Genomic DNA, 20,919 nt, shown 5'->3' on the forward strand with positions numbered 1-20,919 from the left:
ATGGACGCCAAAAACTCTAACTAATATATAAGGAGACAAACACTAACAGCGTTAAAATACCTGCTAGCTATGCATCCACCTAGCAATGAGAAACAACCCCCTCTGCGACCACTGCAGCATTAAAAACTATAAGTGCAGCAGATGACACCCCATGCTAGCACAGCTGCTATAGTAGATTTGCATCCCTGCATATACAAATAGTAGTATGCTTAAAGAAAAATGCCCCTTCAAAAAAGGTACACAGTAAAGCTCAAACTCAATACACATTAAGTGTCCCAATAAATATTAAAAAAAAAGTGCTCTTAATCCTACCACTGTGTGTACAAGTGACTGTGTGTCCTCTGGCTATGGAGTACATGTATAATGTACTTATTAATAGTTTGTGGGCTGTGTGTGTACTAGAACATACTTACCTATAAGCACCCACTCTACCAAGCTTACCCAACTGCAGGAGACCTTCCAGTAGAGGAGCCCATCCTGTGTAGTATGCAATACCACAGGATCTAAGGAAGGAGCATATCAACGCACCAACAGAAGGAGGCTGCAGGATAAATCCCAGCGACACCTGTGGCAGGCTAGTGACAAAGTCCTGTGGGAGAATTACTCTCACTGCCAAATGTACTACTTTACACCTCTCTGTCCTATGCACGTCCCTCAGAGAGGGATAATGGGCTTCATATCAGTCTGAGAAGCCCAATCAACATTGACATTGAATCACTTCACTTCACTGAGGTAAACAGGGAAGTGGGAAGATTAAGAGCGCTTGGTATGCTGTGTATTTTTTGCCTGACTCCTAGTGGAATGGAGTATAATCCCACATGTGATGGCTCATGGACTTTATGAAAGAAAACATGTCTTAGCAATACCAAAGCATTATCTAACAATATAAAGATTATTACAAAAAAACTAAAGGTATTTAAAATAATAAAAAATATATATGTGTAATCCATTTTACAGGCTAATAAGATCATTTAGATATACACAAAGTACTTATAATAAAATACACATTGTGACGTATAGAGGTACTTTACAGGCAAAAACATATGAGTAATATGAACTGACAAAGGATACTAAATTCATAACAAAGTTTTACGTATCACAAGTCAAAAATTCAAGGTAGGTAACCTAAAATGGTGAATCGTCTTAAAAAATAAAGCTCATTAGGAATAACTGTACAACAGCAGATGTATATCTTGGAGAAGTATAAGAATCAGTATGTTAAAACAGACCAATATTTTAAGTTGAAAGAGGTGGGAGGGCAAAAAAAAATCAACTCCAATGCTGTCCATGTAATGCTATAATGCAAAAGCTATAAAAAGCTTGTATTATATATTTGAAGTTGCAAAAAAAAAACATTTGTCTCACTTCAAGCACAGAGAACACATCAATACTGTAAGAACCTGCAGGGAATACACCTATTGATGCAGAGGATGTCAAATTAAATAGGACATATATAAAAGGTAGTTTAAGTGCTTTCATCCACTTTGAAACAATAACACTGATGTCGAGGTACTTTATATTATGGTAAATTGATCATTTAGGATTTCTGCCTGGCTTTAAGCTTTATGTTAGCTAAACCATAAAAAGATTTAATGAAAGATCGTTTGTAGTCGAAAACAAGGTGATTCATAATATGTAACAGAGAGTAATTTTAGCTCATGTTACTCTCCTGATTTGGTCTTATCAGCCAGTGACCATTAGTAGAAAGTATACAACTGATACTACTCTATTAGTAACAGCTCTCACTTACTATTGTTTGTTAAAGGCTGCTCCTTTATATAAACAATAGAATTGTTCTCAGTACAACGTTCCTTTAAGAACATTTAAAATGCATACAGCAGAGATACAGAATAAGGTATCACTTCATTAATTCCCTTCTATAACTAGAAGTACAATTTTGGCTTAATGCAGAAAAACATCTGGGAATATCTCCATTTCTTTGTTTTTGCAATAAATTAAATTTCCTGTAAGAAAAAACAATGTATCCTTATGGATCTGTTCAGTGTATGACTATAGAAAGAATTCAAAATGAATCCGAAAAAAATATCACCTTGAAAGTACTGATAAATGATGATAAATATGCATTCGGTGATCGTCTTTCTACAGGATTTATATCAAGGTTAGAGCAAAAGGCAGATAAAAAAATAATAAGTTACCAAGAAACATTGGGACCGTGTAACAGGAGCACAAAGCAGTAGAAATGCCATAGAAATAAGTTTGCACTGCTTTTAGAGATTATATTGTAATAATGTTCCTTGGAGATCCATAATAAGCACACAATACTCTTTAGTATTAAAATAGAATGTTAGTCGAATGAGTCACACCAAAATACACAAAAAGTAAGCAGTGGAGGCTGAAATTTAAAATAAAAACACATATAAACAAGTTTACAAAAAAATAACTCATTTAGTCTCCTCTTTGTTATATTTAAAAGGCAACTTTGCCCTCTAGTGGATTAAAAAAGCACAACACCATTTTTTTTGTTAATGGAAGGACTTCTGTGCACAATAGGACAACGGCATTGAACATACCAAGGCTCACACTACATTTCAGTAAGTATTACTGTTAGAATAATTACATTTTATTGTATTTTATTGCATGCCAGCAGTACAGCAGAGAAAATAAAACTTCTTTTCATAAATATATAAATATTCCTTCTGTGCTAGTTTATCTAAAGCAGTTAGAAACATCATCATTATTAATGTATTTTTCACCCTGGGGAGACAGCTGCTCAAAATAGAGGACATAAGATGTTTGACGGTGCTCACAACCCATGGCTCTGAAGATGGGATGCTGTTAAAGGGATAGTAAAGTCTAAATTAAACTTTCATTTTTAGGGCATGTCATTATAAACAACATTTTAATTTACTTTTATCATCAAATTTACTTTGTTCTCCTGTTATTCTTAGTTGAAAGCTAAACCTAGGTAGGCTCAAATGCTAATTTCTAAACCATTGAAGGCCGCCTCTGCATTTGACAGTTTTTCACCGCTAGAGGGCGTTAGTTCATGTGTTTCATATAGATAACACTGTGCTCAGGCATGTGAAGTTATTTAAAGGGACAGTATACACCAACATTTTTCTTATTTAAAAAGACAGATAATCCCTTTATTACCAATTCCTCATTTTTGCATAACCAACACAGTTATATTAATATACTTTTTACCTCTGTGATTACTTTGTATCTAAGCCTCTGCAGACAGCCTCCCTATCTAAGTGCTTTTGACAGACATGCAGTGTAGTCAATCAGTGAAGACTCCTAAATAACTTCATGGGAGTGAGCACAATGGTATCTATATGAAACACATGAACTAACACTGTTAAATGTGAAAAACTTTCAAATTGCTCTGAGCTAAGAGGCGGTTTTCAATGGTTTAGAAATCAGTTTGAGCCTAGCTAGGTTTAGCTTTTCAAAAATGCCACCAAGGGAACAAAGCTAATTTGATGATAAAAGTAAATTGGAAAGTTGTTTAAAATTGCATGCCCTATCTGAATCATGAAAGTTTAGTTTTGACTTTACTGTCCCTTTAAGAGTCAGCACTAATTGCCTGAAATGTAAGTCTGTCAAAAGATCTGAGATAAGGAGACTGTCTGCAGAAGATAGATACAAGGTAATCACAGAGGTAAAAAGTATATTTCTATAACAGTATTGGTTATGCAAAACTGGGGTATGGTAAATAAAGGGAATATCTATCTTTTTAAAAAATAAGATTTGTGTTTACTATCCCTTTAAGTCAAACTGAAAATGCTAGCACATAAAGGGCATATCCAATCAAGCAACACAATAGTAAATAGTTCTTTGCAATACTTGTCTCTGTCCTTTTAAACACATAGATCAGCTTCTCAGTCAGCAGTCAATCTCAGAGCGTTCTTAGTTCCCACTGTACACTTGTGTATGTTCTCATGCACACCAATCAGATCGTGTCTAGGCTCGAGGAGTACAAGAAGTGCTGATCACAGAGTAAGGTACTTTATACTGAAGAGCGCAATGAAGTAGTTTGTTCCTTTGCTATTCATGCGCCAGAACTCAATCAATTAAAAATCCTATAATTATCTCTGTTGTTCACTTAGGGACAATCCAAGCATCTCTAGATTTGAAGAGCAGGATCATGCAATTAAGTAGGGCATTATATATAGCCAATAAAAAACAAACAAATTTAAATTGTGGCTAAGATACAAAAAAATTAAATATAAAGTCAGACATGAATAGAACCAGATTACGAGTGGAGCGCAAACGTTTGTGTGTGAGTGATAAGGGGTTTATCCCAGGGGTTTGCGCTTGTGGGGCTTATTGCTGGTATTACGAGTTGAAAGTAAACGTGATTACTATCAAGCTAGAATGATTACCGCGCCCACAGAGCTCTGGTTAACTGTTTTGCAAAACAAAAAAGTGTCACAAAAAACATAAAAAATGCATTACAAAGTACAGTTACACTCATAACACCATCTAATAAAAATGATAACCTGCTCGCAAACTATCATGAAAACCCGATATCGCTTGCACAAACATTCGCACTCCACTCGTAATCTGCCCTATGCGCCTTGCAGTGTTTTTTTTTGTGTGAATGTATTCCACTTCCATTAGCTGTGAGTCAATGCAATAGGTCATTTATGCCAGCAGTAGTATACTAGCATGCGTGTCTTCAAGCAAAATAATGTATAGGAAACGTGTTAAACTCTAATTTGTATTTGATTTCACACATAGCAATGATTAGCAATGTTAGGTGCAGCCATATTAATACTGGAAATGCCTGATAGAAGCTGCTTTCCAGAGGTTCCAATTTGCAAACAGCAAAAAGTGTACAGAGGACAGAGGTTCAGTCCTTTTCTTTAGTGCATTGTTTCTCAACTCCAGTCCTCAGGACCCTTAAGGGCCATAATACCCAAATGTTGAAACACTTGAAAGTGATGCAGCATAGCTGTAAAAAGCGGACTAGAAAATATCCCCTGAACGTCTCTATGTAAAAAAGAAAGATATTTTACCTCAAAAGTTCCTCAGTAGCCACCTCCCATTGTAAAGGACTTCTAAGCAGCATATCAGTATGTCTGTCCCGGGACAGCGGAAGGGATGAGCCTTGTGCACTCTCATGTTATTTCCCTATTCAGTTTAAAGGAAGTTTACTATGAAATATCATGAGAGTTAAAGGGACACTGTAACCAAAATGTTTCTTTCGTGATTCAGATTGAGCATGAAATTTTAAGCAACTTTCTAATTTACTCCTATTTTCAATTTTTCTTCGTTCTCTTGCTATCATTATTTGAAAAAGAAGGCATCTAAGCTTTTTTTTGGTTTCAGTACTCTGGACAGAACTTTTTTATTGGTGGATGAATTTATCCACCAATCAGCAAGGACAACCCAGGTTGTTCACTAAAAATGGGCCGGCATCTAAACTTACATTCTTGCATTTCAAATAAAGATACCAAGAGAATGAAGAAAATTTGATAATAGGAGTAAATTAGAAAGTTGCTTAAAATTTCATGCTCAATCTGAACCACAAAAGAAAAATTTTGGTTACAGTGTCCCTTTAAGTCAAATCTCATGAGATCACAGTAAAAGAGTTCATGACCTCAGCACTGTTGATGCTGATTGGCTGCTGTTCATTTGTTAATTTTTTTTTTACCTGCAGCTGGGCAGCAGCTGAGTATAACTTTTTACACAGAACTTACTCTGCTGAGCTGAGGAGATTGTGAGGTAAAATATCTTCCTTTTTTACATAGAGATGCTCAGGCGCTATTTTCCTGTCAGATTTTTACAGTTATACTGCATATGAGTATTATGTCCCTTTAACAGGCCAACGTTTAATAATATCTAAACTAGAGCGCAGGTGAAATAATCATCTGGAGGATGAGAGCCAGTTAGTAACCATGGTAACTGATCAGCTGATTATTTCAGCTGTGCTCTAGTTAAGATATAATGAATATCTGGCCTGTTAAGGGTCCTGAGAAACAATGCTTTAGAGCATCCCAGGTAACTACCAGGGTGGTATGTAACGTGTTTGCATATCCAACTGATTGTATTGCATGGAAGCCACAATATGTGATAGAAAATGAAGAACATGAAGTGGGGAAACAGCAAAAATTATTAATATATACGAAAACATACTTCAAAGTCAAAGGGTGAAATGGTTTGTAGAGAGCAACATTTCTTACTTACCTCAATCACACATATTTGTGGTTCTTGTTGATCTCTGTCCACAGGAACCTTTGCTTGATTCATTACCCATTCCTGGATGGCATCTGTAATGTGTGGAACCACTAGAAAACAAAGAAAATAGGGTACCTTAGATAAGTAAAAGACTATTATAGAGCCAAGGCACTCACAATCATATTGGTAATGTAAATCCTATTACTGCTTATTTCTGTCAGCTATTATTCTCTAACCAGTCTCCATACAATACCTTCATTTTATCAGCACAGGTGCAATTAAAGTCATTGTTACCGTTAAAATGAGCAAACAAATGTATTATGCACAATTCAAATTTCTAAAATGTCAGTTTATTGCTGGCAGTGTGTGATTTACAACCTAAAGCTGTACTAAGCAAAATTGCAGCTGAGCAGATTATAGAAATTTTATTAATGTGCACCACAATCAAAACATTCATGGTATTTAAAAACTAGGCTTGCTGTTAGCTAATTCTAGTAGCTGTTGATCTTCTAGTATTTATTTTCATGTGGTTTGCAGAAGTATTAACCAATATTATAAAAAAACATACGGCTAGATTACGAGTTTTGCGGTTCTAATTTGCACGTTATTGTCACCACTCACTTTCCTACAGTGCTGGTATTACAGGTTTTCAGAAACCCGGCGTTATTAGGCACGAAGTGAGCGTAGAGAAAAATTGAGCTCCATACCGCCCTCCAATACCAGCGCTGCTTAAGGCAGCAGTGAGCTGGTTTTACGTGCTCGTGCATGATTTCCCCATAGACATCAATGTGGAGAGCCGGCTGAAAAAAAGCCTAACACCTGCAATAAAGCAGCGTAAAGCTCCATAACGCAGCCCCATTGATTCCTATGGGGAAACTAAATTTATGTTTACACCTAACACCCTAACATAAACCCTGAGTCTAAACACCCCTAATCTTACACTTATTAACCCCTAATCTGCCGCCCCCGACATAGCAGACACCTACATTATATTTATTAACCCCTAATCTGCCGCCCGACATCGCCGCCACCTACATTATACTTATTAACCCCTAATCTGCTGCCCCCAACACCGCCGACACCTACATTATACTTATTAACCCCTAATCTCCTGCCCCCAATGTTGCCGCAACCTACCTACACTTATTAACCGCTAATCTGCCGCCCCCAATGTCGCCGCCACTATAATAAACATATTAACCCTAAACTGCCTCACTCCCGCATCACAAACACTAGTTAAATATTATTAACCCCTAATCTACCGCCCCTAACATCGCCACCACCTACCTACATTTATTAACCCCTAATCTGCCACCCCCAACGTCGCCGCCACTATACTAAATTTATTAACCCCTAAACCCAAGTCTAACCCTAACACCCCCTAACTTAAATATAATTCAAATAAATCTAAATAAAACTTACAATTATTACCTAAATAACTCCTATTTAAAACTAAATACTTACCTATAAAATAAACCCTAAGCTAGCTACAATATAACTAATAGTTACATAGTAGCTAGCTTAGGGTTTATTTTTATTTTACAGGCAAGTTTGTACAGGTAGCCCTCAGTTTACGCCGGGGTTAGGTTCCAGGAGGAATGGTTGCAAATCAAAACCATTGTAAATTGAAACCCAGTTTATAATGTAAGTCAATGGGAAGTGAGGGAGTTAGGTTCCAGGCCCCTCTCAAAATTGTCATAAGTAACACCAAATACATTATTTTTAAAGCTTTGAAATGAAAACTTTAAATGCTAAACAGCATTATAAACCTAATAATATAGATTGTATCAAACTAAGTTTAATTAACAAAAAACATTTGCTAAATATCACCTAATAAAATAATTACACAACAGACTGCATCATCATCAAACTAAGTTTAATAAACAAAAACTTTTTTTACTTGTATTTTTCTGCAATCAGTTCTCTGCATTGTTATATAATATTGGGTCTGCACCTATTCTATGCATTTCAATCTGCAGTGATTAATAAGCAGTTAGGCACCCTCACCTCAAGCTGCTGTACAGGAAAATAATAGGGAAGTGCCTGCTAAATTTTGCTTGATAGATCTGGTCTGATCTGTGTACACAGATCAATTTAAGGCTGTTAAGTTGCATAATTTTGCTGCAAAACAAGCGGACAGCTCCACCTGGCTATTTTAATTAGTGCATTGCTTTCCAAAGCTTTTCAATAGCAGTCACATGACTGAAAAAAAGGTTGTTATTCTGAAACGGCGCAAATTGAACCGGCGTAAACCGAGGGCCACCTGTATTTATTTTAACTAGGTAGAATAGTTACTAAATAGTTATTAACTATTTACTAACTACCTAGTTAAAATAAATACAAATTTACCTGTAAAATAAAACCTAACCTGTCTTACACTAACACCTAACCTTACACTACAATTAAATCAATTACCTAAATTAAATACAATTACCTAAATTACAACAAAAAAAACCCTCTAAATTCCACAAAATAAAAAAAGAAATGATCATATATTTAAACTAATTACACCTAATCTAATAACCCTATCAAAATAAAAAAAGCCCCCCCAAAATAAAAAAAAATCCTAGCCTAAACTAAACTACCAATAGCCCTTAAAAGGGCCCAACAGTAAAACCCACCACCCACACAACCAACCCCCCAAATAAAATCCAAAATAAAAAAAACGTAAGCTCCCCATTGCCCTGAAAAGGGCATTTGGATGGCCATTGCCCTTAAAAGGGCATTTAGCTCTTTTTCAATTGCCCAAACCCTAATCTAAAACTAAAACCCACCCAATAAACCCTTAAAAAAACCTAACACTAACCCCTAAAGATCCACTTACAGTTTTGAAGACCGGACATCCATCCTAAAAGAAGCCGGGAGAAGTCCTCAACGAAGCCGGGAGAAGTCTTCATCCAAGCCGGCAGAAGTGGTCCTCCAGATGGGCAGAAGTCTTCATCCAGACGGCATCTTCTATCTTCATCCATCCGGCGCGGAGCGGGTCCATCTTCAAGACATCCGGCGTGGAGCTTCCTCTTCTTCCGACGACTAAAGACGAATGAAGGTTCCTTTAAATGACGTCATCCCAGATAGCGTCCCTTTAATTCCGATAGAATTCTATCAGCCAATCGGAATTAAAGGTGAAAAAATCATATTGAGCTTGCATTCTATTGGCTGATTGGAACAGCCAATAGAATGTGAGCTCAATCCTATTGGCTGATTGCATCAGCCAATAGGATTGAAGCTCAATCCTATTGGCTGATTGCATCAGCTAACAGGATTTTTTCACCTTTAATTCCGATTGGCTGATAGAATTCTATCGGAATTAAAGGGACGCCATCTGGGATGACGTCATTTAAAGGAACCGCGCCCGATGCCTTGAAGATGGACCCGCTCCGTGCCGGATGGATGCAGATAGAATATGCCGTCCAGATGAAGACTTCTGCCCGTCTGGAGGACCACTTCTGCCGGCTTGGATGAAGACTTCTCCCGGGTTCGTTGAGGACTTCTTGCCGCTTCGCTGAGGACTTCTCCCGGCTTCGTTTAGGATGGATGTCCGATCTTCAGGGGTTAATGTTAGGTTTTTCTAAGGGTTTATTGGGTGGGTTTTAGTTTTAGATTAGGGTTTGGGAAATTGAAAAATAGCTAAATGCCCTTTTAAGGGCAATGCCCATCCAAATGCCTTTTTCATGGCAATGGGGAGCTTAAGTTTTTTTTTAGTTAGGATTTTATTTGGGGGCTTGGTTGTGTGGGTGGTGGGTTTTACTGTATTTTTTTACAGGTAAAAGAGCTGATTTCTTTGGGGCAATGCCCCGCAAAAGGCCCTTTTAAGGGCTATTGGTAGTTTAGTTTAGGCTAGGGTTTTTTTTATTTTGGGGGGCTTTTTTATTTTGATAGGGCTATTAGATTAGGTGTAATTAGTTTAAATATCTGATCATTTCTTTTTTTATTTTGTGTAATTTAGTTAGTTGATTTAATTGTAGTGTAAAGTTAGGTGATAGTGTAAGACAGGTTAGGTTTTATTTTACAGGTAAATTTGTATTTATTTTAACTAGGTAGTTAGTAAATAGTTAATAACTATTTAGTAACTATTCTACCTAGTTAAAATAAATACAAACTTGTCTATAAAATAAAAATAAACCCTAAGCTAGCTACTATGTAACTATTAGTTATATTGTAACTAGCTTAGGGTTTATTTTATAGGTAAGTATGTCATTTTAAATAGGAATTATTTAGGTAATAATTGTAAGTTTTATTTAGATTTATTTGAATTATATTTAAGTTAGGGGGTGTTAGGGTTAGACTTAGGTTTAGGGGTTAATAAATTTAGTATAGTGGCGGTGACGTTGGGGACGGCAGATTAGGGGTTAATAAATGTAGGTAGGTAGCGGCGATGCTAGGGGCGAGAGAATAGGGGTCAATAACATTTAACTAGTGTTTGTGATGCGGGAGTACGGCGGTTTAGGGGTTAATATGTTTATTATAGTGACGGCGATGTCGGGAGCGGCAGATTAGGGGTTAATAATTTTATTTTAGTGTTTGCAATGTGGGATTTAGGAGTTAATACGTAGTTTATGGGTGTTAGTGTACTTTTTAACACTTTAGTTATGAGTTTTATGCTACAGCTTTGTAATGTAAAACTCATAACTACTGACTTGCGTTACAAATCTTGCGGGGTAGGCTGTACCGCTCACTTTTGGCCTCCCAGAAAAAGCTTGTAATATCGGCGCTATGGAAGTCCCATTGAAAAAAGACTTTACGCAAATTGCGTAAGTTAATTTGCGTTAAGGCCAAAAAAGACTCGTAATAGCAGCGGTAGTAAAAAAGCAGCGTTATAAGACATAATGCTGCTTTTTTACTCATAACACAAAACTCGTAATATAGCTGATAATTTATTCCTACCTGATAAATTTCTTTCTTTCAGGGTGGTAAGAGTCTATAAGCCATAACATTTGGGATTACGCTCCCTTCACCAGGGAGGTGGCAAACATTACCCAAAACCACAAGAGCATGTTTTCCTCACACTTCCTGCTTCCCCACAGTCTGCCATATAGCCAAAAAAGTAGAAGAAAACAGAAAAGTAGGAAGAACAAAGCAGGGTAATGATATGCATGCCAGAACTGCCAATAATATTGGGTGAGTTATGTGGACTCTCACCACCATGAAAGAAAGGAACTGATCAGGTTAGCATAAATTAAGCTTTCTTTTATAAGGTGGAGAGAGTCCAATAGCCATAAAATAAGCAGTGGAGTCCACAATACCATTGAAAACTGTTGGGCGGGACTAAGTGAGCAGGCACACCATTGACCAGACACTGCTGCCTGGAGAGCCTTCCTGACAAACGAAGTCTCCAAAGAGGTGAAAACTTTAAAATGATAAAACTTTTTGAAAGTAAAGAGAGAAGACCAACTAGCAGCTTTGCAAATTTGTTCAGTACACATTTCATTTCTAAAACCCTAATATGTTGAAACAGATCTAGTAGACTGAGTTATAATTCAAGGTGGTGAAGCTTTCCCTGGATCCAAGTAAGCCTTGCGAATTATACAAGAAGCTAAAGTAATTGCCAATGCTAAAAAATAACATCTAGATTGTCTAAATAAAATTCCTATGAATTATTTGTAGAAGGACACAAAGAAGGAAAAACAATCTCTCGATTGATAATTGATGAAGAAACCACCTTAGGTAAGAAAACAAAGTGAGTTCTTTGCACTGCCTTGTCTTTGTCTTGATGAAACACTGAATAAGGAGATAGCAGGACGGTCCGAAATTTAAGAACTACACAAGTCTATTGCCACTTCCATTTGCAATTCTCCATTAGGTAAAGATGCATAGAGACATAGTCTAAAACCATTCCAGAAACTAAACTCTGGAATCTATGCACAAGTAACTGTTTGGACAATTGATATTCCAATGTTGACGAGCCAGAACAAGGGAAAGAGCTTGTCCCGAAATATACATCCTCAGAAATTTTAAAATATCTCTGTGAATGGGAATGTGCTAAAAAGCATCTTCAGATCTATAAGGTTCATGAATTGACCCTTCTGGAACCAAGGTAGGATTGTGCAGATTGTGTCCATTTTAAAGGTAGGAACGCTCAGGAATTTGTTCAGAGACTTCAAATACAGAATGGGTCTGAAAGTACCCTCCTTCTTTGGCACTATGAAAGATCTTAATAATATCACTGACATTGTTCGTCTAATGGAACTGGCCCATTCACCCCCATTTGCTCCAAATCTTGAATTAATTAAAGGAAAACTGATGCTTTCAAAAGATTTTTGGAAAAATAAGACAGAATAAACCTTTCTCAAGGATGCCTGAATTGAAAACCTATTCTGTAACCCTTTGAGATGATGTTTAGAACCCAAGGGTCCTGAACAGACTTGGACCAAGCCTGTTTATATAAGGCTCTATCTGCCCCCAACCAGATATTACTCTGACATGGGGCAAACCTTCATGTTGATATGGAAGATGTTGATGAAGGTGCCTTAGACTACTTTTCTTTATTCCAGGAACCTCCGGACTTCCAAAATGATTTTGTGCAGTCAGACCTTTAAGATTACTTCTGTCTATAGTTATCTGAAGTGATCCTGTACTTCTTCTAGGGAAGTTTCTTCAGTGATTAACTACAAAAAATAATCAAACCATAAGGTAATCACACCTGCCACACAGGCAATGCTAATAGCTGGCTTGAAAAGAAAAACCTGCCTGAAGAAAAGCCTCTCTCAAACAAACCCCCAGCTTCCTATCCCTGGGATGCTTAAAAGAGGTACTACCCTCTAAAGGAATTATGGCCCACTTAGCCGAGTAGAATGAACTTCCAAACCTCAGAAAAGGATGCAGTAATAGGTAAGATCTTCTTGAACTTTGGAGATAGAAAACACAGATACACAGTTTATCCCATTCCTTAGAAATAATCTGAGAAATTACCTCCAAAACTGGAAAGACCTCTGCTGGTTTAGTAATGGGTCTTCACTGAAAGGAGTCTCAGTTAAGGGTGATTCTTGTACGCTTAAGGTTTACCTTCAGAAAAAGAGTTTGAGTCTGCAGACTCTGACTCCCTAGACAACAAAAGGCCTCTTTTTGTTAGAAGGACCAGGCGCCTTGTCAGTAATTGCACAAGCTTTGCCTTCTAAAGCCATACGTTTACGTTTACTTTAAGACGGTATAACCCCAACAACTCCTTAATGTGGGACCAAGGTTATGCTTAGGAAGTCAGGAGAAAAATCCACACCTCCTTCATGATATGTATATACAGCAGATGGACAAATCCCCTGTGAGGGAAATACTTGCAATATGGTCTGAGAATTAGTAATCCCTACTGCGCAATTATGATATGAATTCACTGGGGACAAACTTGGACAAGCTTACAAAGGAAACACTTGAAAGGAGGGTTCATTTCCCCAGAACCCTCTTCAGTTGAGACTGATTAAGCAAGGGGAGAGGGGACAGCACTGGACTGCCCCATAATAAAGAAAAAATATTGTCAAATAGAAAATAACAGACAAAAGTTGTATAAATATACAAAAATACAATTACATTTTTGTTACCAATTTGCAGAAAAATTATATCACAATAGATTCTCACACAGTGATAATTAAATCTGTATCACATATAACTTTAAGTATGTATATGCCAATAACTAGCAAACGGTATGAGTAGAGATAATGCAAAACTCTTAACACCCCCTGCTGTGAGATTAATACCCCTACAAAAAGCTCCTGATGTGTGGGTACATTACCCCCTCAGCAGCCCTGGAGACCTGTTGCACCCCTCTGCTGAATCATTCCCTAAGGAACCATTGAAGAAATGAAGCTGCCAAAAAATCCATGACAGTTCCATCAGCACTGAAGATGGAGTCGCTGCACTGAGAAAAAGGAGGAAGGCGGGAGAGCTACAGAAGAGCACAAACAACAATTAACTCCCTCTGCTCCAGAGTGCCTAGCAAAATTGTCCCTCAGCGCTCTAAGGGCAAAATACATAGACTCGCTCACACAAAATGATGTGCTCGAGTAAAATCCTGCACCAAGCACATAATCATAAGCCCACAACCGTTAAACATACATTCTCATACATGTCCTTATTGAGCTCCAGCGCTATTAAACTGAACTCTCCTGAGGTGATAGTTAAGCATACAGCACATACAAACGTTCCAATTGGGCCCCAGTGCTAATAAAGTGGGCCCTCCTGAAGTAATCTCCCATGTCTGAGCTATGCCACAGCCCAATGTGGGTCAGTCTTTCAGTCCCTACCCTTGCCATAATTAAGTGCTTATTAAAATGACTCCCCCTGGCTCTGTGCAGTACTCCTGTAACACTGTCCAACCAAGAGTGAGGGCTATGAGAGTAAAACAATTCTACTTACCTTGTGTGCACACACTGCTGCACTTACATGTGTCCTGCAGCAATGCCCTCATCCAAGTTAGATGACACCAACTCAAGATCTCTGATAGGAAGTACCCTGATGCAACAAAACATTAGGTGACTCAGGACCAGTCCTAGTGACCACCGTAGCAGGCTGGTGAACAATTCTGGCAAGAGATTTACACTCACTAGCCTTGGTACTCCTGTACACCCCTCAGAGCGCTTCTTGGTTCCCTGAGGAGGTTAGACAGGTCTCACAGGCAATTTGAGAACCCTTTCAGTCTAAAAACATAATTTATGCTTACCTGATAAATTCCTTTCTTCTGTAGTGTGATCAGTCCACGGGTCATCATTACTTCTGGGATATTACTCCTCCCCAACAGGAAGTGCAAGAGGATTCACCCAGCAGAGCTGCATATAGCTCCTCCCCTCTACGTCACTCCCAGTCATTCGACCAAGGACCAACGAGAAAGGAAAAGCCAAGGGTGAAGTGGTGACTGGAGTATAAATTAAAAAATATTTACCTGCCTTAAAAACAGGGCGGGCCGTGGACTGATCACACTACAGAAGAAAGGAATTTATCAGGTAAGCATAAATTATGTTTTCTTCTGTTAAGTGTGATCAGTCCACGGGTCATCATTACTTCTGGGATACCAATACCAAAGCAAAAGTACACGGATGACGGGAGGGATAGGCAGGCTCTTTATACAGAAGGAAGCACTGCCTGAAGAACCTTTCTCCCAAAAATAGCCTCCGATGAAGCAAAAGTGTCAAATTTGTAAAATTTGGAAAAAGTATGAAGCGAAGACCAAGTTGCAGCCTTGCAAATCTGTTCAACAGAGGCCTCATTCTTGAAGGCCCAAGTGGAAGCCACAGCTCTAGTAGAATGAGCTGTAATTCTTTCAGGAGGCTGCTGTCCAGCAGTCTCATAAGCTAAACGAATTATGCTACGAAGCCAAAAAGAAAGAGAGGTAGCGGAAGCTTTTTGACCTCTCCTCTGCCCAGAGTAAATGACAAACAGAGAAGACGTTTGTCGAAATTCCTTAGTTGCCTGTAAGTAAAATTTTAGAGCACGGACTACATCCAGGTTGTGCAGTAGACGTTCCTTCTTTGAAGAAGGATTTGGGCATAAAGAAGGAACAACAATCTCTTGATTGATATTCCTGTTAGTAACTACCTTAGGTAAGAACCCAGGTTTAGTACGCAGGACTACCTTATCCGAATGAAAAATTAAATAAGGAGAATCACAATGTAAGGCTGATAATTCAGAGACTCTTCGAGCCGAGGAAATAGCCATTAAAAATAGAACTTTCCAAGATAACAACTTTATATCAATGGAATGAAGGGGTTCAAACGGAACGCCCTGTAAAACATTAAGAACAAGGTTTAAACTCCATGGTGGAGCAACAGTTTTAAACACAGGCTTAATCCTGGTCAAAGCCTGACAAAAAGCCTGGACGTCAGGAACTTCTGACAGACGTTTGTGTAACAGAATGGACAGAGCTGAGATCTGTCCCTTTAATGAACTAGCAGATAAACCCTTTTCTAAACCTTCTTGTAGAAAAGACAATATCCTAGGAATCCTAACCTTACTCCAAGAGTAACCTTTGGATTCACACCAATATAGGTATTTACGCCATATCTTATGGTAAATCTTTCTGGTAACAGGTTTCCTAGCCTGTATTAAGGTATCAATAACTGACTCAGAAAACCCACGTCTTGATAAAATCAAGCGTTCAATTTCCAAGCAGTCAGCTTCAGAGAAGTTAGATTTTGATGTTTGAAGGGACCCTGTATCAGAAGGTCCTGTTTCAGAGGTAGAGACCAAGGTGGACAGGATGACATGTCCACCAGGTCTGCATACCAAGTCCTGCGTGGCCACGCAGGTGCTATTAGAATCACTGATGCTCTCTCTTGTTTGATTCTGGCAATCAATCGAGGAAGCAACGGGAAGGGTGGAAACACGTAAGCCATCCTGAAGTCCCAAGGTGCTGTCAGAGCATCTATCAGGACTGCTCCTGGATCCCTGGATCTGGACCCGTAACGAGGAAGCTTGGCGTTCTGTCGAGACGCCATGAGATCTATCTCTGGTTTGCCCCAACGTCGCAGTATTTGGGCAAAGACCTCCGGATGAAGTTCCCACTCCCCCGGATGAAAAGTCTGACGACTTAAGAAATCCGCCTCCCAGTTCTCCACTCCCGGGATGTGGATTGCTGACAGGTGGCAAGAGTGAGACTCTGCCCAGAGAATTATCTTTGATACTTCCATCATAGCTAGGGAGCTTCTTGTCCCTCCCTGATGGTTGATGTAAGCTACAGTCGTGATGTTGTCCGACTGAAACCTGATGAACCCCCGAGTTGTCAACTGGGGCCAAGCCAGGAGGGCATTGAGAACTGCTCTCAATTCCAGAATGTTTATTGGCAGGAGACTCTCCTCCTGACTCCATTGTCCCTGAGCCTTCAGAGAATTCCAGACGGCACCCCAACCTAGAAGGCTGGCGTCTGTTGTTACAATTGTCCAGTCTGGTCTGCTGAATGGCATCCCCCTGGACAGATGTGGCCGAGAAAGCCACCATAGAAGAGAATTTCTGGTCTCTTGATCCAGATTCAGAGAAGGGGATAAATCTGAGTAATCCCCATTCCACTGACTTAGCATGCACAGTTGCAGTGGTCTGAGGTGTAAGCGTGCAAAGGGTACTATGTCCATTGCCGCTACCATTAAGCCGATTACCTCCATGCATTGAGCCACTGACGGGTGTTGAATGGAATGAAGGGTGCGGCAAGCACTTTGAAGTCTTGTTAGCCTGTCCTCTGTCAGGTAAATCTTCATTTCTACAGAATCTATAAGAGTCCCCAGGAAGGGAACTCTTGTGAGTGGAACGAGTGAACTTTTCTTTTCGTTCACCTTCCATCCATGTGACCTTAGAAATGCCAGCACTAACTCTGTATGAGACTTGGCAGTTTGAAAGCTTGAAGCTTGTATCAGAATGTCGTCTAGGTATGGAGCTACCGAGATTCCCCGCGGTCTTAGTACCGCCAGAAGAGCACCCAGAACCTTTGTGAAGATTCTTGGAGCTGTAGCCAATCCGAATGGAAGAGCCACAAACTGGTAATGCCTGTCTAGGAAGGCAAACCTTAGGTACCGATAATGATCTTTGTGAATCGGTATGTGAAGGTAAGCATCTTTTAAATCTACAGTGGTCATGTACTGACCCTCTTGGATCATAGGTAAAATTGTCCGAATAGTCTCCATCTTGAACGATGGAACTCTTAGGAATTTGTTTAGGATCTTTAAGTCCAGGATTGGTCTGAAAGTTCCCTCTTTTTTGGGAACCACAAACAGATTTGAGTAAAACCCCTGTCCCTGTTCCGATCGTGGAACTGGATGGATTACTCCCATTAACAAGAGCTCTTGTACGCAGCGTAGAAACGCCTCTTTCTTTGTCTGGATTGTTGACAATCTTGACAGATGAAATCTCTCTCTTGGAGGAGAGTATTTGAAGTCCAGAAGGTATCCCTGAGATATTATCTCTAGCGCCCAGGGATCCTGAACATCTCTTGCCCAAGCCTGGGCGAAGAGAGAAAGTCTGCCCCCCACTAGATCCGATCCCGGATCGGGGGCCCTCAATTCATGCTGTTTTAGGGGCAGCAGCAGGTTTCCTAGTCTGCTTGCCCTTGTTCCAGGACTGGTTAGGTTTCCAGCCTTGTCTGTAGCGAGCAACAACTCCTTCCTGTTTTGGTGCAGAGGAAGTTGATGCTGCTCCAGCTTTGACATTACGAAAGGAACGAAAATTAGACTGTCTAGTCTTGGCTTTGGCTTTGTCCTGAGGCAGGGCATGGCCTTTACCTCCTGTAATGTCAGCGATAATCTCTTTCAACCCGGGCCCGAATAAGGTCTGCCCTTTGAAAGGTATATTAAGCAATTTAGACTTAGAAGTAACATCAGCTGACCAGGATTTTAGCCACAGCGCCCTGCGTGCCTGAATGGCGAATCCTGAATTCTTCGCCGTAAGTTTAGTAAGATGTACTACGGCCTCCGAAATGAATGAATTAGCTAGTTTAAGGACTCTAAGCCTGTCCGTAATGTCGTCCAGAGTAGCTGAACCAATGTTCTCTTCCAGAGACTCAATCCAGAATGCCGCTGCAGCCGTGATCGGCGCAATGCATGCAAGGGGTTGCAATATAAAACCTTGTTGAACAAACATTTTCTTAAGGTAACCCTCTAACTTTTTATCCATTGGATCTGAAAAAGCACAGCTATCCTCCACCGGGATAGTGGTACGCTTAGCTAAGGTAGAAACTGCTCCCTCCACCTTAGGGACCGTTTGCCATAAGTCCCTTGTGGTGGCGTCTATTGGAAACATTTTTCTAAATATCGGAGGGGGTGAGAACGGCACACTGGGTCTATCCCACTCCTTAGTAACAATTTCAGTAAGTCTCTTAGGTATAGGAAAAACCTCAGTACTCATCGGTACCGCAAAATATTTATCCAACCTACACATTTTCTCTGGTATTGCAACTGTGTTACAATCATTCAGAGCCGCTAACACCTCCCCTAGTAATACACGGAGGTTTTCCAGTTTAAATTTAAAATTTGAAATATCTGAATCTTTCTGTTTGGATCAGAACCGTCACCCACAGAATGAAGTTCTCCGTCCTCATGTTCTGCCACCTGTGACGCAGTGTCTGACATGGCCCTAATATTATCAGCGCACTCTGTTCTCACCCCAGAGTGATCACGCTTACCTCTTAGTTCTGGTAATTTAGCCAAAACCTCAGTCATAACAGTAGCCATATCCTGTAATGTGATTTGTAATGGCCGCCCAGATGTACTCGGCGCTACAATATCACGCACCTCCCTCTGAGCGGGAGATGTAGGTACTGACACGTGAGGCGAGTTAGTCGGCATAACTCTCCCCTCGTTGTTTGGTGAAATTTGTTCAATTTGTACAGATTGACTTTTATTTAAAGTAGCATCAATACAGTTAGTACATAAATTTCTATTGGGCTCCACTTTGGCATTGCAACAAATGACACAGGTATCATCCTCTGAATCAGACATGTTTAACACACTAGCAAATAAACTTGCAACTTGGAAATACAATTCAATTAGAATAATATTAAAACGTACTGTGCCTTTAAGAAGCACAGAAGATCTATGACAGTTGAAAATTAATAAATTGAAACAGTTATATCCTTGTAAACAACACAACTTTAGCAAAGGTTTAATCCCATTAGCAAAGATAACAAATTCTGAAGCAGGAAACAAATTACAGAATAAACGTTTTTTATCTCAGTCAAACTACAATTCTCACAGCTCTGCTGAGAGAAATTACCTCCCTCAAAATAAGTTTTGAAGACCCCTGAGCTCTGTAGAGATGAACCGGATCATGCAGGGAATACAATGAGTTGCTGACTGAAATATTTGATGCGTAGTAAAAGCGCCAAAAAACGGCCCCTCCCCCTCACACACAGCAGTGAGGGAGAACAGAAACTGTCAGAAAACAGATTAAGCAACTGCCAAGTGGAAAAATAGTGCCCAAACATTTATTCACTCAGTACCTCAGTAAATGAAAACGATTTTACATTCCAGCAAAAACGTTAAACATAATCTCTAGTTATTAAACAGCTTTATGTATTTCTTACAGTGTAATTCTAGTGAAGTACCATTCCCCAGAATACTGAAGTGTAAAGTATACATACATGACATTATATCGGTATGGCAGGATTTTCTCATCAATTCCATTATCAGAAAATAAAAACTGCTACATACCTCTATGCAGATTCATCTGCCCGCTGTCCCCTGATCTGAAGTTTACCTCTCCTCAGATGGCCGAGAAACAGCAATATGATCTTAACTACTCCGGCTAAAATCATAACAAAAACTCTGGTAGATTCTTCTTCAAACTCTGCCAGAGAGATAATAACACACTCCGGTGCTATTTTAAAATAACAAACTCTTGATTGAAGATAAAAACTAAGTATAATCACCATAGTCCTCTCACACATCCTATCTAGTCGTTGGGTGCAAGAGAATGACTGGGAGTGACGTAGAGGGGAGGAGCTATATGCAGCTCTGCTGGGTGAATCCTCTTGCACTTCCTGTTGGGGAGGAGTAATATCCCAGAAGTAATGATGACCCGTGGACTGATCACACTTAACAGAAGAAATTAACAGCATTTCACCCTTTGTCTGTTTTCCTCTTGATGTTTTGGGTAATTTTTGCCTGCCTCCCAGTGGAGAGAGCTTAATCCCAAATGTTATGGCTCATGGACTCTTACCACCTTTTCATAGCTACAAACCTGACAATGTTGCCTAAGGCTTGTGAAACAAAATAATCAGTAAGTATCTGACATGTGAAACAAGTTTGATGAATGATTGTATTATCCTTTGATTATAAGGTTTTTTAAAATAGTTAAAAAAAGATAATGATT

General features: G+C 39.3%; 1 protein-coding gene across 2 annotated transcripts in view; it reads right to left on the reverse strand.

Moving 5' to 3' along the window:
- CTPS2 (CTP synthase 2) overlaps positions 1-20,919 on the reverse strand; it is a 721,417-nt gene that overhangs the window by 682,606 nt on the left and 17,892 nt on the right. For both annotated transcript variants that reach the window (XM_053706085.1, XM_053706084.1), the window contains exon 4: positions 6,154-6,254. In XM_053706085.1, the coding sequence (XP_053562060.1) occupies positions 6,154-6,254 (101 nt within the window). The remainder of the gene's footprint in view (positions 1-6,153; positions 6,255-20,919) is intronic.

This window comes from Bombina bombina, chromosome 3, assembly GCF_027579735.1.
Source record: "Bombina bombina isolate aBomBom1 chromosome 3, aBomBom1.pri, whole genome shotgun sequence".
NCBI classification, from domain to species: Eukaryota; Metazoa; Chordata; class Amphibia; order Anura; family Bombinatoridae; genus Bombina; species Bombina bombina.